This window comes from Carassius carassius, chromosome 16, assembly GCF_963082965.1.
Source record: "Carassius carassius chromosome 16, fCarCar2.1, whole genome shotgun sequence".
In the NCBI taxonomy this organism is placed as follows: Eukaryota; Metazoa; Chordata; class Actinopteri; order Cypriniformes; family Cyprinidae; genus Carassius; species Carassius carassius.
This window is the reverse complement of record NC_081770.1, coordinates 21679880-21704528: the sequence shown is the minus strand read 5'-3', so window position 1 is coordinate 21704528 and position 24649 is coordinate 21679880. Positions and strand designations below refer to the sequence as shown.

General features: G+C 36.5%; 1 protein-coding gene across 1 annotated transcript in view; it reads left to right on the top strand.

Annotated features, from left to right (window-relative positions):
- The first annotated feature begins 8232 nt into the window (after positions 1 to 8232).
- Positions 8233 to 24649, top strand: part of ssbp4 (single stranded DNA binding protein 4) — a 65360-nt gene continuing 48943 nt past the window's right edge. Inside the window, exons 1-3 of the mRNA XM_059569550.1 lie at positions 8233 to 8390; positions 16392 to 16464; positions 21209 to 21270. Coding sequence (XP_059425533.1) covers positions 8335 to 8390; positions 16392 to 16464; positions 21209 to 21270 — 191 coding nt within the window. The 5' untranslated portion in view covers positions 8233 to 8334. The remainder of the gene's footprint in view (positions 8391 to 16391; positions 16465 to 21208; positions 21271 to 24649) is intronic.

The following is a 24649-nucleotide window of genomic DNA, read 5'->3' as shown; positions in this document are numbered from 1 at the left end:
TGCACTCCATCTTATCACATCTGGACACAAAAGACACATGTCAAAATGCTGTTCATTGACTTTAGCACAGCATTCATCACAATCATCCCCCAGCAACTAGTGAGTAATCTCTCCCTACATGCCACTCTGCAACTGGATTCTAGACTTCCTGAGAGACAGACCATAGTCAGTGCGCATGAGTGGCAGAACATCAGGCACCATCACATTGAGCACAGGTGCCCCTCAAGGCTGTGTGCTCACCCCACTGCTGTTCACGCTGCTCAACCACAACTGCACAGCCAAATTAGAATCCAACCTCATTGTCAAGTTTGTTGATGACATGACAGTAGTGGGCCTCATCAGCAAAGACAACGAAACACCATACAGAGAGGAGGTGGAACAACTGGTGAGCTGGTGCCACAACAACAATCAGTCTCTCAAAGTGGAGAAAACAAAAGAGATCATTTATTGATTTCCAAAGAAGGTCAACTGACCATCTTCCTCTGATCATCAGTGGCTCTGTTGTAGAGAGAGTCAGGAGCACCAAGTTTATTAGTGTGCACATCTCTGATGACCTCACGTGGTCCATCAACACCAACTCCATTGTGAAGAAGGCACAGCAACGTCTTCACTTCCTACAGAAGCTTAAGAGAGCCAGTATCCCACCACCCATCCTCACCACCTTCTACAGAGAAACTGTGGAGAGCGTCCTGCCAGCTGTATCACTGTGTTGTTCGGAAACTGCAAAACAGCAGAACTCAAGACCCTATAGCGCATAGTGAGGACAGCTGAGAGGATCATAGGGGTCTCCCTCCCCTCTATCCAGGACATCTTCCAGGCATGGTGTGTACACAGAGCCTCTGCCATTGTGAAGGATTCATCTCACCCCTCCCACCATCTGTTTGACCCCAGGCAGGAGACTACGCAGTTTCAGATCCCGCACAGCAAGGTTCTGCAACAGCTTTGTCCCCCAGGCTGTCAGAATCCTGAATAAGCTGATACCATCCTATATAAGCGGATACACCCAGCATCTTACACCCATTATAAACTGCCTTCCCATCCATGCCTAAAGAAAAAACACTCCAATGGACATTCACATCTGCACTTGAACTTTAATTTAGCTGTGCACTATAGACACTTTTGCACAACTGCACAATGGTCAGTTTACAAACATCCCACTCAGCCATCCAATGTGTACATTTCTTAAATTACTAAAATTTTGCATTCCTACCTCATGTTTATTGCTCGTTATGTTGCTGTATTGCTCTTGTTATGTTATGTTTAATGTGATCTTATTTTTAAATTCCAGTTGTCATAAACGTGCGTATATTGTTTTGTCAATCTTGCACCTTTGTCCGTCAGAAATGACATTTCGCTCTTCTGTGTACTGAGTATGTGGACGAATGACAATAAAGTTGAGTTGAGTTGAGAAAGATAGGGAGAAAACATGACAGAATAACACAGCGGATATTGCATTTTGCGTAAAATTAAAAATGGACTTTTCAGTACTGACCAGATACAATACTGATTTTGGCGGGAACTCGTTTTGGAACCAAAATCTGTTCTGATGGAGGCAAAACTCATCTTCATCTTGAATGAGAGGAACTATTCCTGTTGTTCCACTTACATTGTTGAAGTTTTTCACACATATGCATTCTCTATCACAGCATGAGGAATAATCTGCCCTATCCACTTAATTTAGCCGTTCTCATCAGGCATGCTATGTCGAAACAGCTAGTCATGCCCATGAACTATATTTATAAACGTTTTTCATTTTCTTGAGTATTGTCATCTGTCATCTGCTGGCGTAGGTGTTGGAGAAGAACTACTGTTTGCTTTCTGGAGCATTAGTCATTTTCTGAGAGCCAGGGGGCGGAACACAATGCTGCCCATCTACCGCCCAGCTCTGTTTTTCTCTTTCTCTCCTTCATTCTGTCCCTTTGTTGACCCCAGTGTTTTGCAGAAACACTGCATAGTCCCTTGCTATGTTGAGCTCCTTCTGCTATTATACAGCTGACAAAAGCACTTTTCAAATGGGATTTGTTTCTCAGGGTGATGTCTGCAAAAGAACATTTGCATGTCTTCTCCGTGAAAAACCTCATGCATTTGGATGTCAATTAAGCTCAGTGGAGAAAGCTATCTGTCAGCAATCCTATTCATTTCCATTCTTTTTGCGTCAAATTCCCAAATGCTCAGTGTTAAAAAAATTTTTTTGCAATTACATTTTGTGCCAACTGATACTTGTAATCATATACAATTTGGACGTGAGTGCAATTACAGCATAAATTAGATTTTTTCTAATTCTGCCGAGAATTTTCTTCTAAAGAAATGTATGCATTTCCACCCGGAATAGCGATAAAATCACTGGCTAGTTTCTGTACTGAAAAAACATAAACGAGTAAAACCATTATGCCCAAATAGGGCTAAATGTTCCTTTATGGTTACAAACTCTTCCTAAATGTTCCTTTATGGTTACAAACTCGGACAAAAGTATAGAAAAAGGCACTTCCAAAACTGTTGCAACAGAGATGGAAATAAAATTTTTTTATACATGATTTATGTTTTCATCTTTGTTGCCACAGTTTGGGAAGTGCCTTTCTCTGTTCCAAAGAAGGGGTGTGCCAATACTTTTGTTTATATAGTGTGTGAACAAGTCGTTGGTGTTTTTGGCTCAAGGTCAGCATTTAAAGTCACACCAGTCCAACTTAAAACTATTTTAGTGTCATTGAGGTACTATTATAGTTATTATGAATATTGTACATTAGTTTTATTGGTCACACTTTATTTGAAGGTCAAATTCTCGCCATTAACAAACCATTAACCAACTTCTAATTTGCTGCTTATTAATAGTTAGTAAGGTAGTTGTGAAATTTTTTTGAAATAATAATGAATTCAAAATGACTTGTACTGCAAATTAAATGAATGAAACTTAAACATTTTACGCAGTTATTGAACTTAGTTTTTAAAGTTGAAGTACATATTTAAGTTTACATTTTTAGTTATTGTTTTACATCAAGTACATGAGAAACTTTGCCTTTTCAGTTAGCTGAAATAAAAAAAGTATTTTATTTTTTATTTTATTTCAAGTAAATACAAATTTTAATTGTTTTATATTTAGTTTCAATTTTAGTTTTAGTTAACTAAAAAAACCCTTTCTTCACTGACAACCATTCAAAATCAGCTATATATATACAGTATACGTATATATATATATATATATATATATCTCGGCTATATATTCTTTGAGGAGGGCTTTTAAAATTCTTATTATGCCTGAAATTGCTATATATAACAGTTGTATGTAAGTCTTTGTATATTGCTTTTTATAATAAATTAATATGCAACAAATATGCAGTTCTGAAACGGACGGGTTCTGATCCACTTTCAGCTGTAGCTCCATCCGTATCAGAGCAGACTGTCTGATCCCTGATGTGACAGCCTCCATTACCCGTCTGCTTAAATCCCTTCCCACTCTGAGTGTCCACACACACACACACACACACACACACACTCGCTCATCCCTCTAGGCACAGTGAGGTCAGGCAGCAGCATCACTAGAGGGTTGTAAGCACACAGGATCATGGGATTGTTAGGGGGGTTCAGACTTAACACACGTCTGTGTGGGCAAGCAGGTTTGGCAAGCGCACACACGTGGGTGGTTTTGTGTAAGACAGAAAGAGGGAGCGAGAGAAGAAAGAGAAAGAGCAATAATGGGTACCATTCAGATTTTTGTGCACTAGTGAACAGAGAATAGGGGAGGTCACTTCACTTTGTCAGTTTCACAAAACCAGTCACGAATGGCCAGGTCATATTTCACCTCAAAATCATTCAACAAAAAACTATATTTAGCGATATATATATATATATATATATATATATATATATATATTTAGGATTAATAAGTGGATAATTTAGTTGCATGTCAATTGAGAACATTTTGTCAACCAAATTTGTATTACTATAATGCAAATTTAAAAAAAAGAAAGATAAGGCATGTTAAGTTAACGTGCTAATTTAGTGTGAATAATTATAAAATAATATTATGCTATTATAATTATTAAAAGGTTTTATTTATTAATTATTATTAATTAAATATATTTTAGTCTTAAATTAGTTTTATTGACTAAATAAATAAGTAGCTATTAATTTAACATGCTTAATTAAATTTGATTCATTATTTGAATATATTGTAGCATCTTTTAATATTGGTTAAATCACTAATGGAAGAAAATATGTCATACAAATAAAAAGGTTAGGCCTATCCATTTAACATGGTAATTTAGTCTGATTAATTATTTAAGAAATGATTATAGTGTTATAAATATGTAATATAATGTATTAAATTATCTTTATCGGGTTTTCTGAGAAAATCTTTGTTAAACACACTAATCTGTTTAATTAATCTGCATAAATCATTTGATTAAGATTTTTAATGGTTAGTGTTTAGTTTGAAGGCATGTCTGCATTTTTTGCATTAAGCACATTTCATCCTAAATTCTCATTACCATAATGGAAAGAAATGTTATACAGTAATATATATATATATATATATATATATATATATATATATAGTATTTTATTTTTTACATGCATTCTTTTTTTCTCTTTTTTTGTGAGATCCACCCACTTACTTTTCAGGAGAAAAGTGAAACCCATCCATCTCTCTTTAAATTTTTTATTTCTTTTGCTCTACCTCACACACACACACACACACACACACACACACACACACACACACACACACACACACACACCTATGTGTTCACCCACACATGCAGTGTGCTGTGATGGGACCGTACATCAGCCCACAGACACACACACACAAGCTGGAGCTGGAGCTGGAGCTGGAGCTGGAGCTGGGCTCTTAAAGGGACAGGCTCGCACACATGCCGCTGCTTCACCCTCCATCAGTACCACAGCAACACGACAAGAAGACTGTGGCTTCCTCTGCTAAATCTTGACTGATATTTACATCTGGATAAGAAAAGTAACCTGCACTGAATCTTACAAGAAACATCCTTAGCAATGCTCCTGCATGAAAAATAACTTTATTTACAAAGACATGTATTGAAAAAGTGTTTTGCATGATTTCATGACAAATAAGCAGATAAAAAAATATTTATTTCTAATTATATTAAAGATATAAAATAAGGCTAAAAGTCACATTATGAAATGTGTGTTACATAAAGGAAAGCCGGTCCTTGCCTCGTCACAGTAACAACAACAGTAACTCTGTCACCCGGGGCTGTGGACTGAATCCCTGTGTTTAGACGCATGGTCCCTCTTAAAGATCCTCATTTAAGCGCATTATTCCACAGCAATAAATAACATCTGTCAGACTTGTGAGGAGCCGAGTGAAGGAGTGTGAAAGATCAGAGGGCTGCCGTGAGTCAGGCTTGAGTCAGTTCTGTGGGTGTTTTGGGTTGTCTTTCCTCTCTGGGGGCCTCACACGCCAGACCCGCCGTTCTCATGGATCCACAGCTTCCAGTTTTCACTCAGAAACAGCGCTTGAATACTATTAGGTTTGACTAATATCCTAAAGCTCTCTGTTTAACGCACTAATTTATTGTGAGGAGATGTTTAAAATGATATTATAAAATTAAAAACACTTTGCTCAAATTTGAAAAACGTAAAGTAAACGTAAAATGTTATTTATCTAAATTTAAGACACTAATTTAATGTGAATTATTTTTTTATTATAAATATAAAATGCGATTTAAAATTGTGAATTTATATTATAATGCAATTAATTTGCAATGAATGTATGTATTTAATATTATAAAGTAATTAATTTTTTACATGCATTAACAAATAAGATAAATAATTTATAAAATAACTGTGAAAAAATAACATTTTAAAATTGTTCAGTTTTACAAATGGCTTTTAAGTGGCTATACAGAATAAAGTTATATATAATAAAAAAATATATTTTGAAAAATGCTTGTAACCAAACAGTTGACGGTAGCCATTGACTTCCATAGTAATTTTTTCCACACTGTGGAAGTCAATGGCTACCGTCATCTGTGCTTAACAGAAGAAACTCGTACAGTTTGTGAACAACTTGTGTGTAGTAATAAATGATGACAGAATATTCATTTCTGAAAAAAAAAAACTATGTCAAAGACGAACATTTTGAGTAAAGAATGGCTCAAATTTCCCGTTAATAAGAATTTAGTTTCATTTTTAAGAAGATCATGGCTAAATACCCAGCTAAACAAATGTGTCTATTAAGAATTATGGTCAAATTTTGGTGCCCATATCAACAATGAGTTTAAAAACACACACCCAAAAACAATAATTCAGGAAAGCTGAAGGACTCTGAAGCACGTTTAGCATTTCGCTAGAGATCCAGCTGCATGACGAGACACTAAAGTCGTTTCTGCCATGAAATGTTCCATAGTCTCATGGAAATCACATTTTTGGATGTGTCAGTTCTCATTAAGTGTCATAATTTGAATATTTACAGTAAAATTTCAAGAATGGTGAAACATCAGCAAGCATGAACACTAAACACTAGCGATCACAGAGAGCATATAATCATACTTTATGCCTTGGTTCACCCGCTGATGTCATTAGTCCAGTCATGCTCTTTTAGCAAATGAGACTATATGAAGATGATAAACGGAGAGGCATAACTTTCAGATGATGTATTAGACTCTTATTTGCTTTTTATTGGAAATGATTCACCAATTGTGTTGGCCACAATATCCTATGTATGTTCCTAAAATGTTGAATGTGCAGGAAGTACGAGCATTCAGACAAACCCTATTTGACTCTTTCCATATGTTTGTAACCATAAAGCTTTATTATGAGTCCCAGGGCTAATGATACATAGTCTTGTTGCTCAATTTCCAATAATTTACTCCTAAAACCCGAAGCACATATGCTAGCCTATATGTACTGTACTTGTAGGCCTACACTAGTCTATGTAAAAACTAAAATATACTTTAGGTTTAATTAGAGGACATGTTTTGTTTTATAAGAACTGGAAAATCCCAAAATAGGCATAAATTCTTTTGAAAGATGTTTTTATTTAAATCTCTGACTTTGCTACATTGGCATATTTACGAACAGTTAGAGACACTGTGGAGATCTGGATTTGGAGAAGACACTTATCTATAGGAAAAACCTCCATTTGCTCTCCATTTAATCTTTTGTCGTTACTTCCATTAAAGTATATTGGTAAGAACAAAACTTGTGACCATAGTTGCTTTTTGCAAATGCACCCCAGATTAAGGTCTGTTGTTCACTATAGACTAGTAATATGTGATAAAGTAAACTAAAGAAAAGACAATCACTAATGTAAAATTAAAACAAATTATTTGAAAACACAACAATCAAGAACAAATCTTTTTGTTTGTTTACTTGCATATGAATGTGACCATTTACCGACATCAGAGAACTGTTAAAGGGTTAGTTCATCCAGAAATGAAAATTATGTCATTAACAACTCACCCTCATGTCATTCCAAACCCGTAAGACCTCCATTAATCTTCGGAACACAGTTTAAGATATTTTAGATTTAGTCCGAGAGCTTTCTGTGATAATTTTTATTATTATTATTGTACATGATTCTCATTTTTGGGTGAACTAACTTTAACATGCCAGTGTGCATATGTAATCCATAAAAAAGTAATGGCGTTCTAATTATGCCTTTTAAAGCGTAACATAATCTAATTTCAAGAAGGTTACTCAATATTTGGAATCTGATTACAGATCAACTACAGCTCTTAAAAAGGGGTCCTGTTCCTTTAAATATTGTGTGTAGTATGCACACAAACACAATCCAAATGACAAAAAAGGTATCATATAGCAATACTACAAAACCAAACCGCATCATCTTTCAAATTATCAAACAAACCATCAATTATATTAGCAATAAAACGCCTCAGATTCCCAATCTAGTAACACAAGCGTAAATTCTTACTTTTAAAAAACCTCAAAGTCATACACGAAGGCCCGAGGCAATGTTAGCGTCTTTCCCATGCGCCTAGTAAACACTGGAGGAGAGTGTGCGTTCCCCTTTAAGAGGCCCCCACCGCTCCCAACGCGGAGGGAGTCAAAGCGCAGTCCTGGAACAGCGCGAGAGAGGGAAAAAAATCACCAGCGACCTGTTTCAAGTCCCCCCAATAGAAACTGTGCCTGATTTGTGGCCAATGTTGGAGATGTAAAAAAAAAAGAGAGAGGAGGAGGAGGAGGAGGAGGGGAGAGAGAGGAGGAGGAGGAGGAGGAGGAGGAGGAGGAGGAGGGGGGAGGGAAAACACTAAAGGGGGTAGCTATGGAGATAGAACGTTTTCCTGGCTGCTTTCTTTGACAGGTGTTGAGTGGGGTAAAAGTCTTAAAACAGAATCCAGCATGTACGCCAAAGGTAAAGGAGCTGTCGTCCCTTCTGATAATCAAGCGAGAGAAAAGTAAGTGAATCGCGCGCGCTTTAAAGAGTCTCGCCTTGCTTATCACGGACTCGCAACTTTCTAAAACTGTGCGTGCTATTGTTTGAAGGTGTATTTAGTGCGAACTTGCGCTCCGGAGTGATCGTCCCCGATTCTTCTTAACTTTACAGCCGCTTGGAGCACTTTAACGCGTTGAGCCGGCCGTGCGTTTTCGATTTTATTGAAGTTTTGGTGCGCACGTGAACGCTCGAGCCGTCCAACGCATCCAGTCCGAGTGATGTTGCATGCTCGCATCTCTCATTTTGAAGCTTGTGCGTCTTTTGCATGAATATTGCACGCCGTGCATCTGTTGTCTACGAGTTACACTGCTGGATAAGCGCATCCGAGCCCTTTTCTTACAGTTTTCGGACCTGTATTAAAGTTGTGGAGGTGTTTGGTAGCCGTTTGTGTCTGTTTGATCTGGTTTATTTCTCATTTAATGATATTTTGGATCTCATCGCGTGTGTATATGCATGTTTTGGCTTTAAATCGAACTGATAAATAAGTTATTTGAGTAATTCCGACACATTAATGCGTACATGTTCCCGGTATTTTGTGGTTTGTTGTAGTACAAAGTACCGGTTTTTATGAACACTCGTGGTGCTTCAAGTTTTGCTGACTTTTCCATACTGCGAATTGTAATATTTTATGGTAATACATCACCATGTGATCTTTCCACTGTTGTGTACAATCTGTTGCCATAGAAGCAACCTTACGAATCTTAAATGTAAGCTGTATTATTCATAAATCTTGTTATATGGGGTCGAAGGTTACCGTGTCAGACTTGGAGACTGATAGGACGTTTATTATGGGAGTCTGAGATGATTTGCAGCTGTTTTGGAGATCTAACATGCTTAGAAAGAAAGAATGTAAGGAGATATTGGTAGTCATAGTTAAACTGAATGAGGAGATGATGTAAAGAAGATCAGAATCCAAGAGAAGTTGCTTACAAGAGAGCTATTTTATCATTCAAGCGTTGTTCATTACTTCGAAACCACTCCTTTCAATGCTTTCTGATTGTTTTTGCATGAAAAGCTAACCAAAAATTTGCGTTGTACCAGGTGTATGCAAAAGTTGCATATAAACTAGGTGTTTTTTTCCAATAAACTCTTAAACTGATGAACATGAAATGGTGTGTTGCTCACACAGGTTATGTGAGGATGTAGACGGCTCCTCAAGTGTTGGTTAACACCGCAGGTTTCCGTTTCATTTGTTCTGTCATTGGTGGTTAATAAGTTTGTCAGCACTAGTCAAGCAAAAATGCCATTAAACTTCTCAAGGAACTGATTTAGGATGTACTAACGAAGTTTAAACATCATTCATCGGCGTCCTTGGCAGGTTTGCTTGGAGAAACCACTTAAAAAAAGAGAACTTGGAGGACTCTACGAATCAATAATGTCAAGTTTATTGCAGCATTGTTGACTTTGATTAGTTTTGAACGGATTTCAAAGCTCGAGTTCATCAGAGTTTAGCATCCACAGGTTCGATCTAATTCCGCCAATCAGTTGGAATGCTACGAGAAATTGCGTGGTGTGTTTTTTGGAGTGGAAATGAATGAAAACAGATTCTGATCTAGGTTTCCATCTCCTGTCTCCCATGCCCCCCCCCCAACCAACATCTTGAGCACTCCTCTGGCTTCCCTGAGTTTATTGGTGTGTCTGAGAGGCAGCGAGTAGGTCTGAATGCATGGTTTTGATTTCATCCAGATGGTTCAGCCTCCTTCATAGAGGTGTTTTCAGCCACATATAAAGGGAATCAAGCATGCACACAGAAACAGGACGTTGTTCTTATGAAGAGCGTCTGATTTGCTCTGTTTTGAATAAACGTTGCTCTTAGACGTGGATGGGAATCAATTAATTTTCCATCTTCGATAGCTGGATGTATGGCTTTCTAAATTTATTTTGAAGAGAGATGTTCTCTGTAATTATTTAGGGGCATATTTAATGATCTAACGCGGAAATGTCTGTTTTGTGCTTGCGTGTTTGGAAATCTTTTCTAAAAGAGCGCTCCCTCTGCTTTCATCAGAATAATTGAGATGGATTGCCTCATGAAAGTTTATCAACATTTTTTATTTAGCACTATTGCTTTGCTGAATTTTCTGTCAATCTTCGGTTATTATGAATGAAAGATCGCCTAAGTTAGGTCAAAAAGTACAAGGATGTGGAACAAGGCTCAAGGCCACACCAACGATATTATGACAGCACTTCTCATGATGTCAGTGGAATGTCAGGCCACTTGTGATTGGTTGCAAATCATTTATTGATTAAAAAAAAGTCCATTGTGTTGCACATTTTGCCCAAAAGTTGCATATAAGGCACTTATGTTCCATAGTTTTTTTTCTGGTAAATTTCTGGTTTAATGCTTCCAACAGAATATTTGATCAAAACAGTAGGGATGCATTTTAAGTTAAAAGTGCTAGGCTATATTCTTCATGCCCAAGTTTTCCTAAAATCATTTTTTTCAGAGTCTATTATTAATTTATTTAAATGCAAAATTCTATAAAATTTAAAATCATCCATTTGTTGACCAAAAAATAATTTCCAGCTTATTGGTATCGGCCAGAATTATAAAATTGGTGCATCCCTACAATTTTGCAATTTTGCAAATGCCAGCATGGTTGCTTTCTTGACATTCACTGAAGACATTTAATTTTAACTCAGAAATTGCTAGTACATTTTCTAATTAATTACAAAGAATCCGCAAATAGTACATAGATTGAAATAGACTGAAATTGTATTTCTTATGAAACGTACTCCAAAAATCTTTGTTTTTGTTTACAACTTTACAGTTTTTACAGTGTGCCATCATCCTCAAAAAACTACTTCAGATAAAAGAAAATGTGTAATACAGGTTTCCGTTTAGCCTTTTTTTTTGTCAAGGTTGGGTCCTGAGGTGAAACTAAAGACTTCCTGATGCCTGAAAACTACACTTCTAAACTTCAGCCACCTTTTTCAGCTCTCCTCACATGCTGTTCGTCTTCACACGAGACCCTGCAGCTAAATTATTGAAATGGAGACAGCAAAGTTCATTTGTTAACTGTCTGCGCTTAAGCTAGCTAAACTTGGCTCTGCCTCTTTTATGTATAAACGGAGTCTTGACTGGGAGCCTCGGGCGAGATGTCAAGGTTAAGTCAGGAGAGCTTATCATGATGAGACTGGACACACAGCGAGCCGCCATGCCTGAATGGCAGAGCAAAAGCAGAACCTCATCAGATATGCCTGTCCATCATTGCTGTATCGACATCCACGCAGCCTATGGTACGCCGCTGTCAAGGTCGAAATTATCCCTGCTGCGCGGCTCTCACAAGCAGGCGTGTGAAAACGATAGCCCTCGACTGGTCTCATGGAGTCATTAATCTAAATATTAAGTCAATAGGTCCGCCTTCCTATTGCACCCCGAGCTGTTGTATTGCATGAGGATTAGTCGAACGCACACTGAGCTTCTCAGCCTGTTGATCCTCCACCTGCGGTCTCGCTATTAGTCGAAATACTGATATGTTCCTCTGTTCCTCTGACAAAAAGTGTTTCCCGAAGCCCAATGTAGATGAAGTCCTTCTCAATAATGCATCAGGCCGAGAGCAGGAACCCATCAACAACCTGCAGAAGCTCCTCAGATCATCCAGAGCTGATGATGAAAATTTCATCCGGCCACTCGTGGGAATCTCCGTTTGATCCATCTCAACGGCAGTTGGGTTCATATGAGCTGACTTGCGCTGTCGAGTACATGCCACTGTCTAGAGGTCAGGTGTTCAATAAACCAATTAATGTAGGGCTTTGCATGCAAACGACATCTTCGAAATTGGCTAGCCAGTGGAGTGCCTGACAAAATAGTTGACTAGTCTTAAAGTCCATTCACACCAAGAAGATAAAGTCTGGTTTTAAAGGGGTCATATGGTGTGATTTAAATTTTTCCTTTCTCTTTGGAGTGTTACAAGCTCTTGGTGCATGAAGAAGATCTGTAAAGTTTCAATGACTAAAGTATCTAATCCAAAGAGATATTCTTCATCAAAGTTAAGATTCTGCCACGCCCCTCTAAAACGGCTCATTCTAACACGCCCTACATGTCTACGTCACTATGTGGAAATATTTGCGTAATGCCGCCGAAATGTTCACGCTAAGAAAGAAAGCGTGGTTTCAGTAACCACATGCAGTTAGTGTTGAAGCAGCCATGTCAGGGAGAAGCTGTGTATATCTTGGTGAAAGCAAGAGCACTTTATTTGGCTTTCTGAAAGTAGATGCATTTAGTTTCAAATTTTATGGACGATTGTTTCATAATCCTAGGAGAGGAGGTCATTCTGACTTTGCAACAAACAATCTGGTGCTTCTGAATCAGCTACTGGAAGAATGTTTTATTATTAGTTTAAGTATTTGCTATTGACTGTTCAAATGCGGAGTTTTGCACGTCGCGTTTGTGTGTGTGTATTCGCATGCTGTGAGAGAGAGGGAGAGAGACGGGGTCACCGTCTTAACCGTCCGTGGCTTGTGTACTGCAAACACATATGAGCTTCATCACTGTATCGATCATGTGACTCTGTTCCCTTTTCGGGCTTGAACTGAAGGACATTATTAACTGTCTTTACATTTATTTTGATAGATGAAGCTAATGATTATGGAAAGGGGCGTTACATTTCCGACGAGTGCTTGCAGTGTTCGGCCAATCACAATGCACTGGGTCAGTTGGCCAATCAGAGCACACTGCTCGTGTCGAAGGAAGGACTTCGTAGAAAATGACGCGTTTGAGAGAGGCGGAGCATAAAGGACCTACAATAATGTACAGTATTTGAAAAAGAATGTTTTTTGAACATTGAAGAATGTCAACATATTCTGTTACACCAAATACTTTAAAAAAGCATCATATGAACCCTTTAAAAAGTGTTCCAATTCTATGAGAATAGATAAGTTCACACTACAACTATAATGTAAGCGGCGTTGAGGAACAATATTGTTGGAACAACTTTCAGAATAATTTTTTCTAGCTGATGAAAAACATTGATGGCAAATCAGAATCCACTTGACTTTAAAAAGCTTAAGCAATTAGTATGGCAGATAGCAAAACTGTGGCGTGCTTATAGTAAACAAAACATTATGTTCTGATGGCATGGACACTAATATAGTTATCGTCATGGTTATCGTAATTAAAAACCTGGAGCATTTAAAGGGATACTCCACCCCAAAATTAATCTCTTACCCCCATGTCCAAATTTTCGATTTGGGGCTGAGTATCCCTTTAAAGGAGTACCGTAGTTAACTTTCTCTCTTCATTTGAAAATAAATTAAGGTTGTTGAGGAAAACATTCCATGATTTTTCTCCATATTTGGTCTTCAACAGGGATCAACGGGTTGAACGTCCAAAGTGCAGTTCCAAAGGGCTCTACACGATCCCAGCCAAGGAATAAAGGTCTTATCTAGTGAAATGATCAGTAATTTCCTAAGACAAATAAAAACAATAGGCTACTTTTTAACCACAAATGCTTATCTTGCACTAGCTCTGCGATGTGCATGCGTGTCTGCACACATTGTGTAATCACATTGGAAAAGTTACTCATGGTTAGTTCTTCGTCTGTGTACTTGTGTTAAAAAAAGTAGGTTTGACCAATAATTCTAATGTTCTCCTCCACCTTCAAAATCATCCAACATTGTTGTTTTACCTTTTTTTTGTAAAGGGCATTTGACTTTCGTTGTACTTTTGCTTTATAAACAGTGGGTTGGTACTTCCGTTATCTGTATGGTTATCATTTTTAAAAAGCTCAACCATTTAAAACCGCAGACGACAAAACTGTAGTGTGCACTTATATTAAACAACATTATTGTCTGTTGATGTGAACGCAATTATAGTTGTCGTTATAGTTAACGTTCTTAAAAAGCTGGAGCATTTAAAGCGACAGGCAACAAAACTGCATTGTGCATTTATAATAAAGACTGTTATCGTCTGTTGATGTGAATGCTTTGTTCTTGAAAAGCTTGAGCAGTTAAAAAAACTGGTGACAAAACTGCAGCATGTGCTTAGAATAAACAATTATTGTCCATTGATGTTGATGCTAATATAGTTATCATTCTTGGTGTGAATGGGCCTTTAACTGGGGAAACCTATGGGATGCTCATTTAAGATGGATTTTGTGTGACGAATTGAGTTTTTTGACTCTGGCGACTAAATGTTAAAAAAATAAATGATGTAATCACCCAAAAAGATTGCAAAAAAATCTAGAAATTAATAAAGATTTTGCTCATTTCATCTAGGTGTTTTCTTCCAAGTTGAGGAAGTCCATCATTTTAAGAATGACGTGAATGGGTGGGCGATAATGGTCTTCTGAGGTCAGACTGTCAGGCAGTTAATGGATGTGGGTGTTCGTGCACTTATCACATCACTGGGTGCTTCTTGTCACATTGCCGGAAGAACCTGTGCAAATGTTCTGTGTTTTTGAGAAAATGAAGTGTGACATCAGTTCCGCACCAATTTCCATTTTTCTAAATGTTAAAAATGATCGTTATTAAATTAGAACCAAAACTCTGAGATCTTTTCCTGCATTGCACAAAAGTACAACTTTGTTGACAGCTGTATATACTTGAGGGGAGCTCCTTAAATGAGTACGTCTGATGAAACGCCAAGAAATAATTCAGACGTTTGAGGGGAAAATGAGTTCTTGGTATTTGATCCTTGAATCTGTTCTTCTTCTCTTTAAACAGTATAGGGGAAAGTTCAGTGTGGATAGATAATGCATTTTTGTTAGGGCTGTCAATTTTAATTTTTTTTATTAAATTAGTTACAGAAATTAATCGGATCAATATTCGCTGAAAAATATGAAGACATTTACACTTGATTGCATTTAGATTAGTTTAATGTGCATTACAAAGTGGCTCTTAGAAACATTGATTTCATTACTCTGGTTGTAAAACTCCAAATTAATTTATGTTTATTTAATTAACTAAATCACATTATTATTTTTTTAATAGACTAACTGCACCAGATTACTTAATTTAGTCTTGATTAATTATTGGTTTAATAAAGGCTACTTTCAATTAAGCTGCTACATTTCAAAATGTGCTGTGAGAAAATCCATGTTTTGAGTCTATGCATGTTCTTTACTGATATTTACTTCAATAATTAAAAATAAAAACCAGTTAAAAATGAAAAATTTGAGTTTATTTAATTAAAAATACATATTTACCAGCTAGGCAATATAGTATTATGTTTGTTAATTTGTATGCTAATATTTATATGCAAATACATGCATACTAACATTCAAAATATATATTTTTTTCTATTTTAATAGATTTTACCCTACTGTCATATGAGCACCCAATCAGTATATTTTTGAAGTAACAAGAAACAACATTTCTTATTATTATCAATGTTGAAAAAACTTGCTGCTTAATAATTTTTTTTCTTTTTTGTGGCAACCATATTTTTTTTCAGGATTTATCAGTGAATGGAGCATTCAACAGAACAGCATTTATTTAAAAAAATAATATTTTGTTGCATAATAAAAGTATTTACTGTCACTCATGATCAATTAAATGCATCTTTACTAAATTAAGGTTTTAATAAAAAAAAATCTTACTGGCCACAAACTTTTTAATGGTTGTGTGTATATTTGTTGTGGTATCAATCGGTGTAAATGAATTTGACTTGTATTGATATTGACTTCATAAACTTGGTAACTCCTTACCTTAAATCTCAGATTCAAACCAATTATGTGTGTGTATATATATATATATATATATATATATATATATATAAAAAAATATTTTTTTTTTTTTTTTTTTTTTTACCAGCCTGCATTTCCAAGAATGCTTTGCGACTAAGCACCTGTGAGGTTTCAACATGCTTCAAAGTTAATTGCTGCAGTGTGTTTGCTTGTCCATCTAGAATGGGAGAGCCTGTGGAACTGCATTTTTCTCACTTGGAGTTTGGGAACAACCCAAAACAGACAATTTATAGAACTGACTGAGATTTACAATGCCTTTTTCCTCTTTTGTCTTGCAGGTTAGCTTTATACGTGTATGAGTACTTGCTGCATGTTGGCGCACAGAAGTCGGCACAGACCTTCCTGTCAGAGGTAAGCGGTCTTGCACAATCTACTTTTCCAAACAGTAGTTATTGTGTATTCAGGAAAAAAAGAATATTAATTCAAGCCAAGTCTGAGGCCAGAAGTTGATACTTTTTGGTTGAGACTCAATTTGTTGTACATTTTATTCCTATTGATTAATCAATTCCAATTGCTTTGTTTCAGCAAATATGAACTTACTTTTTGTAATATACAGAGAATTTAGTTTCTCGTTACAACAGTCTTAAACTCTGATATCTGATATCGTTTTTCCAAAGTGTGCTGCATTTATCTGCTAAAACAGTCCAAGGTCTTGATCAATAAATGGAAGTGTCATTGCTATGATATTACATAATGTGTCACCAGTTTTTCAGTTTGAGTGCCACTGAGGGGGCGCAATCACAGCATTAACGTTTGTGCTGCTACTACTAGCATGGTAAAGTGGATTGTCGTTACAGGTTTGTGAAGCGGTGGAGCTTCTGCTGTAGATGTGTCAGTGCTGTTTTCACTATATGAATGTTATATAGAGCTTGAGTACACTACATGTCTGGAGTGGAGGTGATGCCACCACTTGTGTTTAGAACCGCTCTCAAACACAACTGTGTTAAAAGTCTGATTTAACGTTGGCCTTGGTGGGAATAGGTGAAATTGGTTTGTAACATAGCCTACTCTCGATCTCCTGATCTGCTGTAATGCTCTCTTTTAAGGCCGATCAAAGAGTTGGTTTGGTTTGTCGTCTTTGTAGAAAATCTTTAAATGTTTGTTAGCCTGTACGTGAATGAATGAGGAAGCCAGTTTATGTGGAACTTGATTTAGTTGCATTTTTGAAGATTTTGCCAACTTGCGGGCTTGAAATCATCCCATAATGCTTTTATTGTGCTTTGTTGAAGTCATTCATAGTTGTTATAGGGCCCTATGAAATCTGTTTTAATTTTTTTTTTTTTTTTTTTTCAAATTCCGTTTGAATTGTTTCCAAATTGCATTTTTACCATTTTAATTCTTTTAGATTTAGTTTTTTTGTTTAAATTTGTATAGGCCCTATTTTAATGGTTAAATAAAATTGTATTAATCACAAAGCATGTCTAATTAATTTAAATCATTAAAATATTAAACAGCAGTTTATTTAACGTTTAACAAAAAATAAAATTAAGGCCCTATGAATTTTTGCTCAAATTCAGTTTTATTTTTCTCAAATCTATTTTCCGTAAATTTTATGTAGGCCTATTCCATTTTAATGGTTTCATTAAATATTAATAATCAAAGCATCTGTAATTAATTAATTAATTAACTATATATATATATATATATATATATATATATATATATGTATGTGTGTGTGTATATATATATATATATATATATATATATATATATATATATATATATATATATATATATAGATATATATGTTTTTTTTCTAAAATTTTTTTGTTTTTTTTGTTTTTCCATAAATATGGTGTTGTGTATTTACATTTTTTTGCTAAATTTGGTAATTAATTTTTCTGGTGGAAATGTCTTTATAAAAATAATGTTTTAATCATCATTTTATTATTAGTAGTAGTACTATCATTACATTAAGTAGTCTTTCTGTCACAGTTTCTTCAAGTTAAACCAAACTTTTATTTTGGTGGGTTGTTGTTTAGTCCGTTAAGTTTCTGATTGAATATGATATGACAGTATTTTTTGTCAAATGGAATGGTAAAATGCTTATGAAGTGACTCTCAAAGAGCAGTTGTGGAGATTGTATTTGTGTTTGTACTCCTATATTGAGGCGGCAGAGGCAGAAAAACACAGCGAGCGTTGCATGGGTGACTTCAGTATGTGTGTAGTAAATGATACTGTGCATCTGCTCCATTAATTTACACAGAGACATGCAGAACATGCAGGATTCATATAGTATTTTTGCAACTTCGTATTCACAGACATTAGTCCATATTACATTTTGATTCCAGTATACTGGCCTACTTTGTTGTACCCATTCAAAATTAGGCATATTCCGTGACATTTTGTGTTACACAGTAAATTCAGTTTTTATTACTGGATCCGGCGATTTTGCAGATAATGTTTATGCTGAACTCATAGGGCCGTATTGTTAGAATCAGGTAGGGGAGGGTGATATGGAAAAAAATATCATTTTTTTTTTTTTTTCAATAAATATCACTATTTACGATTTTATCACGATTCCTTGTCATGATGGTTTTACTATTTTGCAAGTTGTCTGAGCATAACGTCCAGACTAATTTCCTTATTATGTTAACTGTTTTAAAGATCTTCAGTCAGAAATTAATACAGGTTTGGGTGAATTGTATTAGGTACAGGTTTTACCCATGTTTGGGTAAACATGTGAGTGAGTAAATGATGACAGAAATTACATTTTAGGATGAACTATCCCTTGAATGACAGTTGACTGCATGTTAAGTACTGTCCCTTTAAGAGCTGCACACATCTAATATACAGGCACTCATTTGTTTTTCTCTCAACTGTTTACTTTCACTTTAGACATAACCAACTGAGACTCCATGTAAACCTTGCGTGTTTTGAAAGTATAAGTGCAGAAGACAAGTTGGTTCAGTAATCAGTATGCGAATAAGTACAGTGTCCCATGAGAGTAATTCTACAGCTGAGTTAACACTGATGTGAATGTATGTGACGTTGTACAGTATATTGAGAACTTAAACTGATGCACATGATACTGCGATATTTCTTCAAAAGCAGATTGCGGAGATGTTTTTATCATCCATGATCAAAAATAATCATATCGCACACCTCTAGAAGCAGGTGATGTCCATTCAGCTTTTCAGGTCATAGTTTGAAGGACTACAGGAGGCACTTTTGACAAGATTTTGTTTGTAGTTAAGATGTGTACATTTTAATTGTTTGACATTATAAGACATTAATGAGATTGTGTAACTCTTCTTTAGTGCTTCAGGACCTTTACAGATTGTGAACTTTTTAAATGTTATCATCTATCTTATTGCATTTGCCGCGGTCCTCCGGTACCTGCTGTGTCTGTTTATACGGCTATCATTAAGCACTCACAGTGGACTTCCAAAAGCGCCCTGTGTTTTTAAATGTTTTGTTCAGACAAAGTTTGACAAAGATAAAGCACTGTGCCAAAGTCTGGCCTTGTGCTTGTGAGAATCTCCAGGGATCTTGGTCAGACAGGTGAGATGTTGTTGTTTCTGAGTATTAGCCAGAATACAAAGATAAGTGCTGAAAAGTATTCCCTTAATTTCTTATTTATTTATTTATTTATTTATTAAATACCTGTGTACTACAGTACAATATAAAAGAATGTAACACAAATTGCAGTACTTAAAAACGCAATATGCTGAGTGAGATTCATAAAAAATGTAAACAAACATAATACTCCAAGTAAAATAGTGATGAACATTACGAAAATAAAAACACTACTGAGCCATGAAAATATACTGCACTGTAATTTAAAAATAAATACTATATCATAACTTGATCACTTATGTTAGTTCATAGTGCATGAACTAATAATAACATACAGCTTAATAAAAATATGTATTAGTAAATGATGAAAAAAAAAAATACTCGTGTAAAGTGTCCTTAAAGTGTTATTGATAAATCGGTTGACTTCTGATTTTTATGATGAAATGTAATCATAATTGATGGTCAAATATTTTTGGGAAGAAGCTGGCCAGCTGGCCATCTTGGTTACATTTATTTAAAAGAAAAATTAAGTTTTATATTATTATTATTTATTGCAGGTTGTGTCATAAGTCCTGTAACATTGTTGAAATGAAAAGTAATGTATTTGGGCATTAATTTACAAATTGAAAGTGTGTCATTATATTGAACTGTTGAACCCTACACTTAGCCATCTTAAAATAATGCATTATACTGATGTTAAGTGCAAAGTAATTAATCGATCATTACTAAATCTATTGACAGTCATAGTTTAATTGCATTTTAATTGCCTGAGGATGTTGATTTGTTGCATTAGGTATTAGGACAACAAAATGTGGTTATCAATCCAACCCACTAACATAGTTTTAGAATGGTGAATATAAGCCATATATTCATGCAAAATTAGACCGTACACCTTAAGTAAATATTAAAGAGTCAACAGGTAAACAGATGGCTGTGTTTACCAACGTTTCAGTGTTTTTGTAAAGGCAGTAGGGCGTCAAAGATGCGTGCCGTCGACAGTCGTCATTACCGCCGTTGTTATTTAATTAGGCGAACGCTCGTCAGATCTCGAGACCTTCGCGCAGGCACACTTGTACACCGCAGGGGAGGTCTTTCGGCCCAGGCAGGTACACAGCAGGAGGACGCACCTGTGCATTGAAGCTTAATGAGGGAGCAGTCACCTACTTGTTCCCTTTGCCACCTCACAATTACCGCTGAAATTCCCTCTACTTACACCTTGGACCTCAAGGGGCTACACGGCTCTGCACTGATCAGCACAAACACACACACACACACTTTAAAACATTGTTAATCAGTCCCTTACATCAGGGAGACGCCGAATAATGCACATCAGCTTTTTGGGTGCATAGTTATGGACAGGGCATGTTATAAAATCGATATGTCTGCTTGGAAAAGTACCATCCGTTACAGTGGTAGGCTGAGTAGGTGTAATCTGTAAAGAGAGAGTGAACGTGACCTGATTTGGTGTGGAAATTGTAATGGAGCTTTTTAACTGTAGTTCATGCCTTGTGAACCTGGTCTATTCATACTTGACCTCTTTTTCTCCATCTCTCTCTGTCTGTTTCTACCTTTTTAGATCCGATGGGAGAAGAATATCACATTAGGAGAGCCTCCTGGATTCCTGCACTCATGGTGGTGGTATGTATCGATCTTGTAACTCAAAACCCCCTAACATTCTCTGACGGTATGACCATGCTAGCTGTTAGCAGCAGTAGAGGAGCCTAAATGAATGCTGGGCCATTATTCTTGGAAGTAGGTGTTTGTATGTTGCCATACAGCACTTGGTCTGTTTTATACACAGACGTGAGAGTAAAATGCTGTGGAAGGACTTGAAGATCTTAATGTATGACTGTTGTTTGATTTCAAGACAGGTTCTTGTATTGGTCTGTTTCTCTGTGAACTTAGCCAGGATAGAGGGCATGTTTAATTTGAATTAATTACGTAAATTAAAATTAGGCTGTGAGGGGATGACATACAGTCCTTTCAGTTAGATCTAATATTCAAAGCCCTGTTGAAAAAAAACCATGATTGTGTTTACAAGGCTTCTTACCTTTCTTAAAAAGGAAGTTTCCCTTGGTCGATCAAAAGAGAACCCAGACTCTGATCGTTAAAGTAGTTCACTTCCAGAATGAAAATTTCCGGATCCTGATTTCCTCACCCCCATGTCATCCAAGATGATTTTTCTTCAGTCGAAAAGAAATTAAGGTTTTCGAGGAAAACGTTCTGTGATTTTTCTCCATATAGTGGACTTCAACAGGGACCAACGGGTTGAAGGTCCAAATTGCAGCTTCAAAGGGCTCTATGCAATCCCAGCTGAGGAATAAGGGTCTTGTCCAGTGAAACAACCAGTCATTTTCTAAAAAAATGTTTAAACACAAATGCTCGTCTTGCACTAGCTCGACTTATTGCATTATGTAGTCAACTTGGAAAGGTCACGTGATGTAGTTGGAAGAACCGACCCAGTGTTTACAGAGCGAACGTCAAACTCCCCTTACAAAAAAAGCCTGTCAAACAGCGCCTGATTATTGAACTAAGTTATCTTTTGTGCTAATACTGTCAAAACACATAAGGTTTACATGTAGACTCAAGTTGGTTATGTCTAAAATGAAAGCAAACAGTTGAGAGAAAAACATATACGCGTCTGTATATCAGATGCGTGTGTGTCTTAAAGGGACAGTAGGCCTATTAAATATGCAGCCTACTGTCATTGCTGTCAAAGGATAGATCACCCTAAAAATGTATTTGTTTACACACTGTCACATCGTCCAAAATCTGTATTAATTTCTTTCTTGTGCTGAACACAAACGAAGATATTTTGAAGAATGTGGGTAACCAAACATTTGCTGGTCCACATTGAATTTGATATTAGCAAAAAATACTATGGAAGTCACTGTGGACCAGCAATTGTTTAGTTTTCCACATTACTCAAAATAGCATTTATGTTCAGAAAGAAACTCATTCAGGTTTAAAACCACTTTTGAGTGAGTCAATAATGGTATAAAAATAAAACACTATGACAGAATTGACACAGCTGACAAAATTTTTATTTTTGGGACGAACTATTCCTTTAATGTTAATAAAACAAAAAAACACAAAGAGAAAAATCACTCACTGCTATTGACAAGAAATTTTATACAGTTGCTTTAGGAATCAGTATATATAGTGTATTATTTTTATATTTGTTCATTAAATTTTTTTAATGCTCCTGCTAAATACACCTATTGTACCTGAAAATAAAGCACTGTTTGTTTTATTTGTGTATTATGTGTAGTTGTAATGCGTATCTTTGTCATTCTTGTATCTTTGCTATTAAAAAATAAGAACAAAGATTTTTATCTTCACCCTCTTTAGCCTAAATTTCTGCCATTCTTTTTTTTGTTACCTTGAAAGGTTTTGTCTTTATAATAGGCAAATTAGTAAAACCAACATGACAAAGAATTGTGATCAAATCGTTAATTGTGATATTCCTAAAAACAAAAAAAAGCATGATTTTTCCATATCGCCCACCTCTACTTCAACCCGTTGGCCACTATTAAAGTCTACTATATGGAGAAAAATCCTGGATTGATTTCCTCAAAAAATTTAATTTCTTTGCGACTGAAGAAAGACTGAACAAGAAAGAAGTGAACAAGGCTACTCCTTTAATCAGCTTTTTTGGTAGTAATAACTTGGCTAAGCTAGTGGACCTGCTAGACTAGCAAGAAACTGCCATAAACCAGTTTGCACGTGCTAGGAAATTCATGCTTATCTAAGCTAGTGTTTACAACAGGGAACCCTAGTGTCCTAGAGGTTGTTTTTTTTTTGTCCTGGCAATTTTTCGGAAACATTCATTTTCAAAATTTTGTCAATACAACTATCGAGCCCAAGGCACACAACAGTAGAACCAATCGAACAGACTGTACCCCTATCCATTACAGCCTTATTTCACTGGATCCAAATGAAATATGGCATCTGTCCTGACTTGGGTCCATTGGAGACTCTCATGTTTGTCTGGATTTCAGGTTATGTTTTTAGCTTACTCAAAAACAAGATCAGTGTGTATAGATCAGGTTCACACAGAGGAGTGTGTTCATTTATCACACTCAACTTATTTTCCATCTTGGATTACTGGTTCCCCTCTGCGAGATTATTAGGAGTCTAGTAGGTTTTGGAGAGTCCCTGTATGGTGTTGACACTATTGGAGGAGCGTTTGTCTGGAGCTGTAACACGTGGTGGGGTGGGGGGGGTCGTGTCGGGGTTTAGGGACTCGGAGGGGCCACAGAGTACCGCCCTCTTCACCAACCCCCCTCCCCCAAACAAAAGGGCCAGATGGTAAGGGAAAGCCAACCCCTCCCCCATGTGCATACCCCCACCAACCTTTGTCTGGAGGCCTGTCCTTTGTTTGCGGAAGAACCCTCAAACGGATTAACTCCTTGCATTCCAGTTTTCTTTGTGTTAAACAGCCAAATCTCCTTCTCTACTGCCCCCCCCACCCCCTTTTGCATTTTCTTCCCTTCTGTCTAAGACAGTTTCCTGTTGTAAGGGGGTTTGAATGGTAGCCCCAGTCTGGGGTGGGGCTGAAGGGGGTGGAGGCAAAGTTTGGTGAGAGGGGCAGTCATCCACATCTGTCGTAAGGCAAGCAAGGGGTTGGGGGTGGTGTTTTTGGTTGGGGTACAGGTGTGGATGGCAAAGGATAAAGGATGACCGTTTGCGATTTATCTTGCACATACATTAGTTTAATCACTGTCTGGTAAGAAAGGAGAAAGTCGAGCGACAAAAACATGGGTTTACTTTTAGATGATCTAAAGCTGACATCTTTCTTTGTGATTGGTAGAGATGACAGAAAAGCCACAAAGAAGTTTTCACCTCAAGTGAATTAATTTAAATGCGACCAAGCAATGCAGGAAACAAACAAAAAAAGAGAAAGGCTGTTATGATTGTGTGTGCATTTAAAGTTCATCTGGATGTAAATGAAAACAGGTAGAACACAACATAATAATCTTTAAATAATCAGTCATACTGCATAATTTTTTTCTTC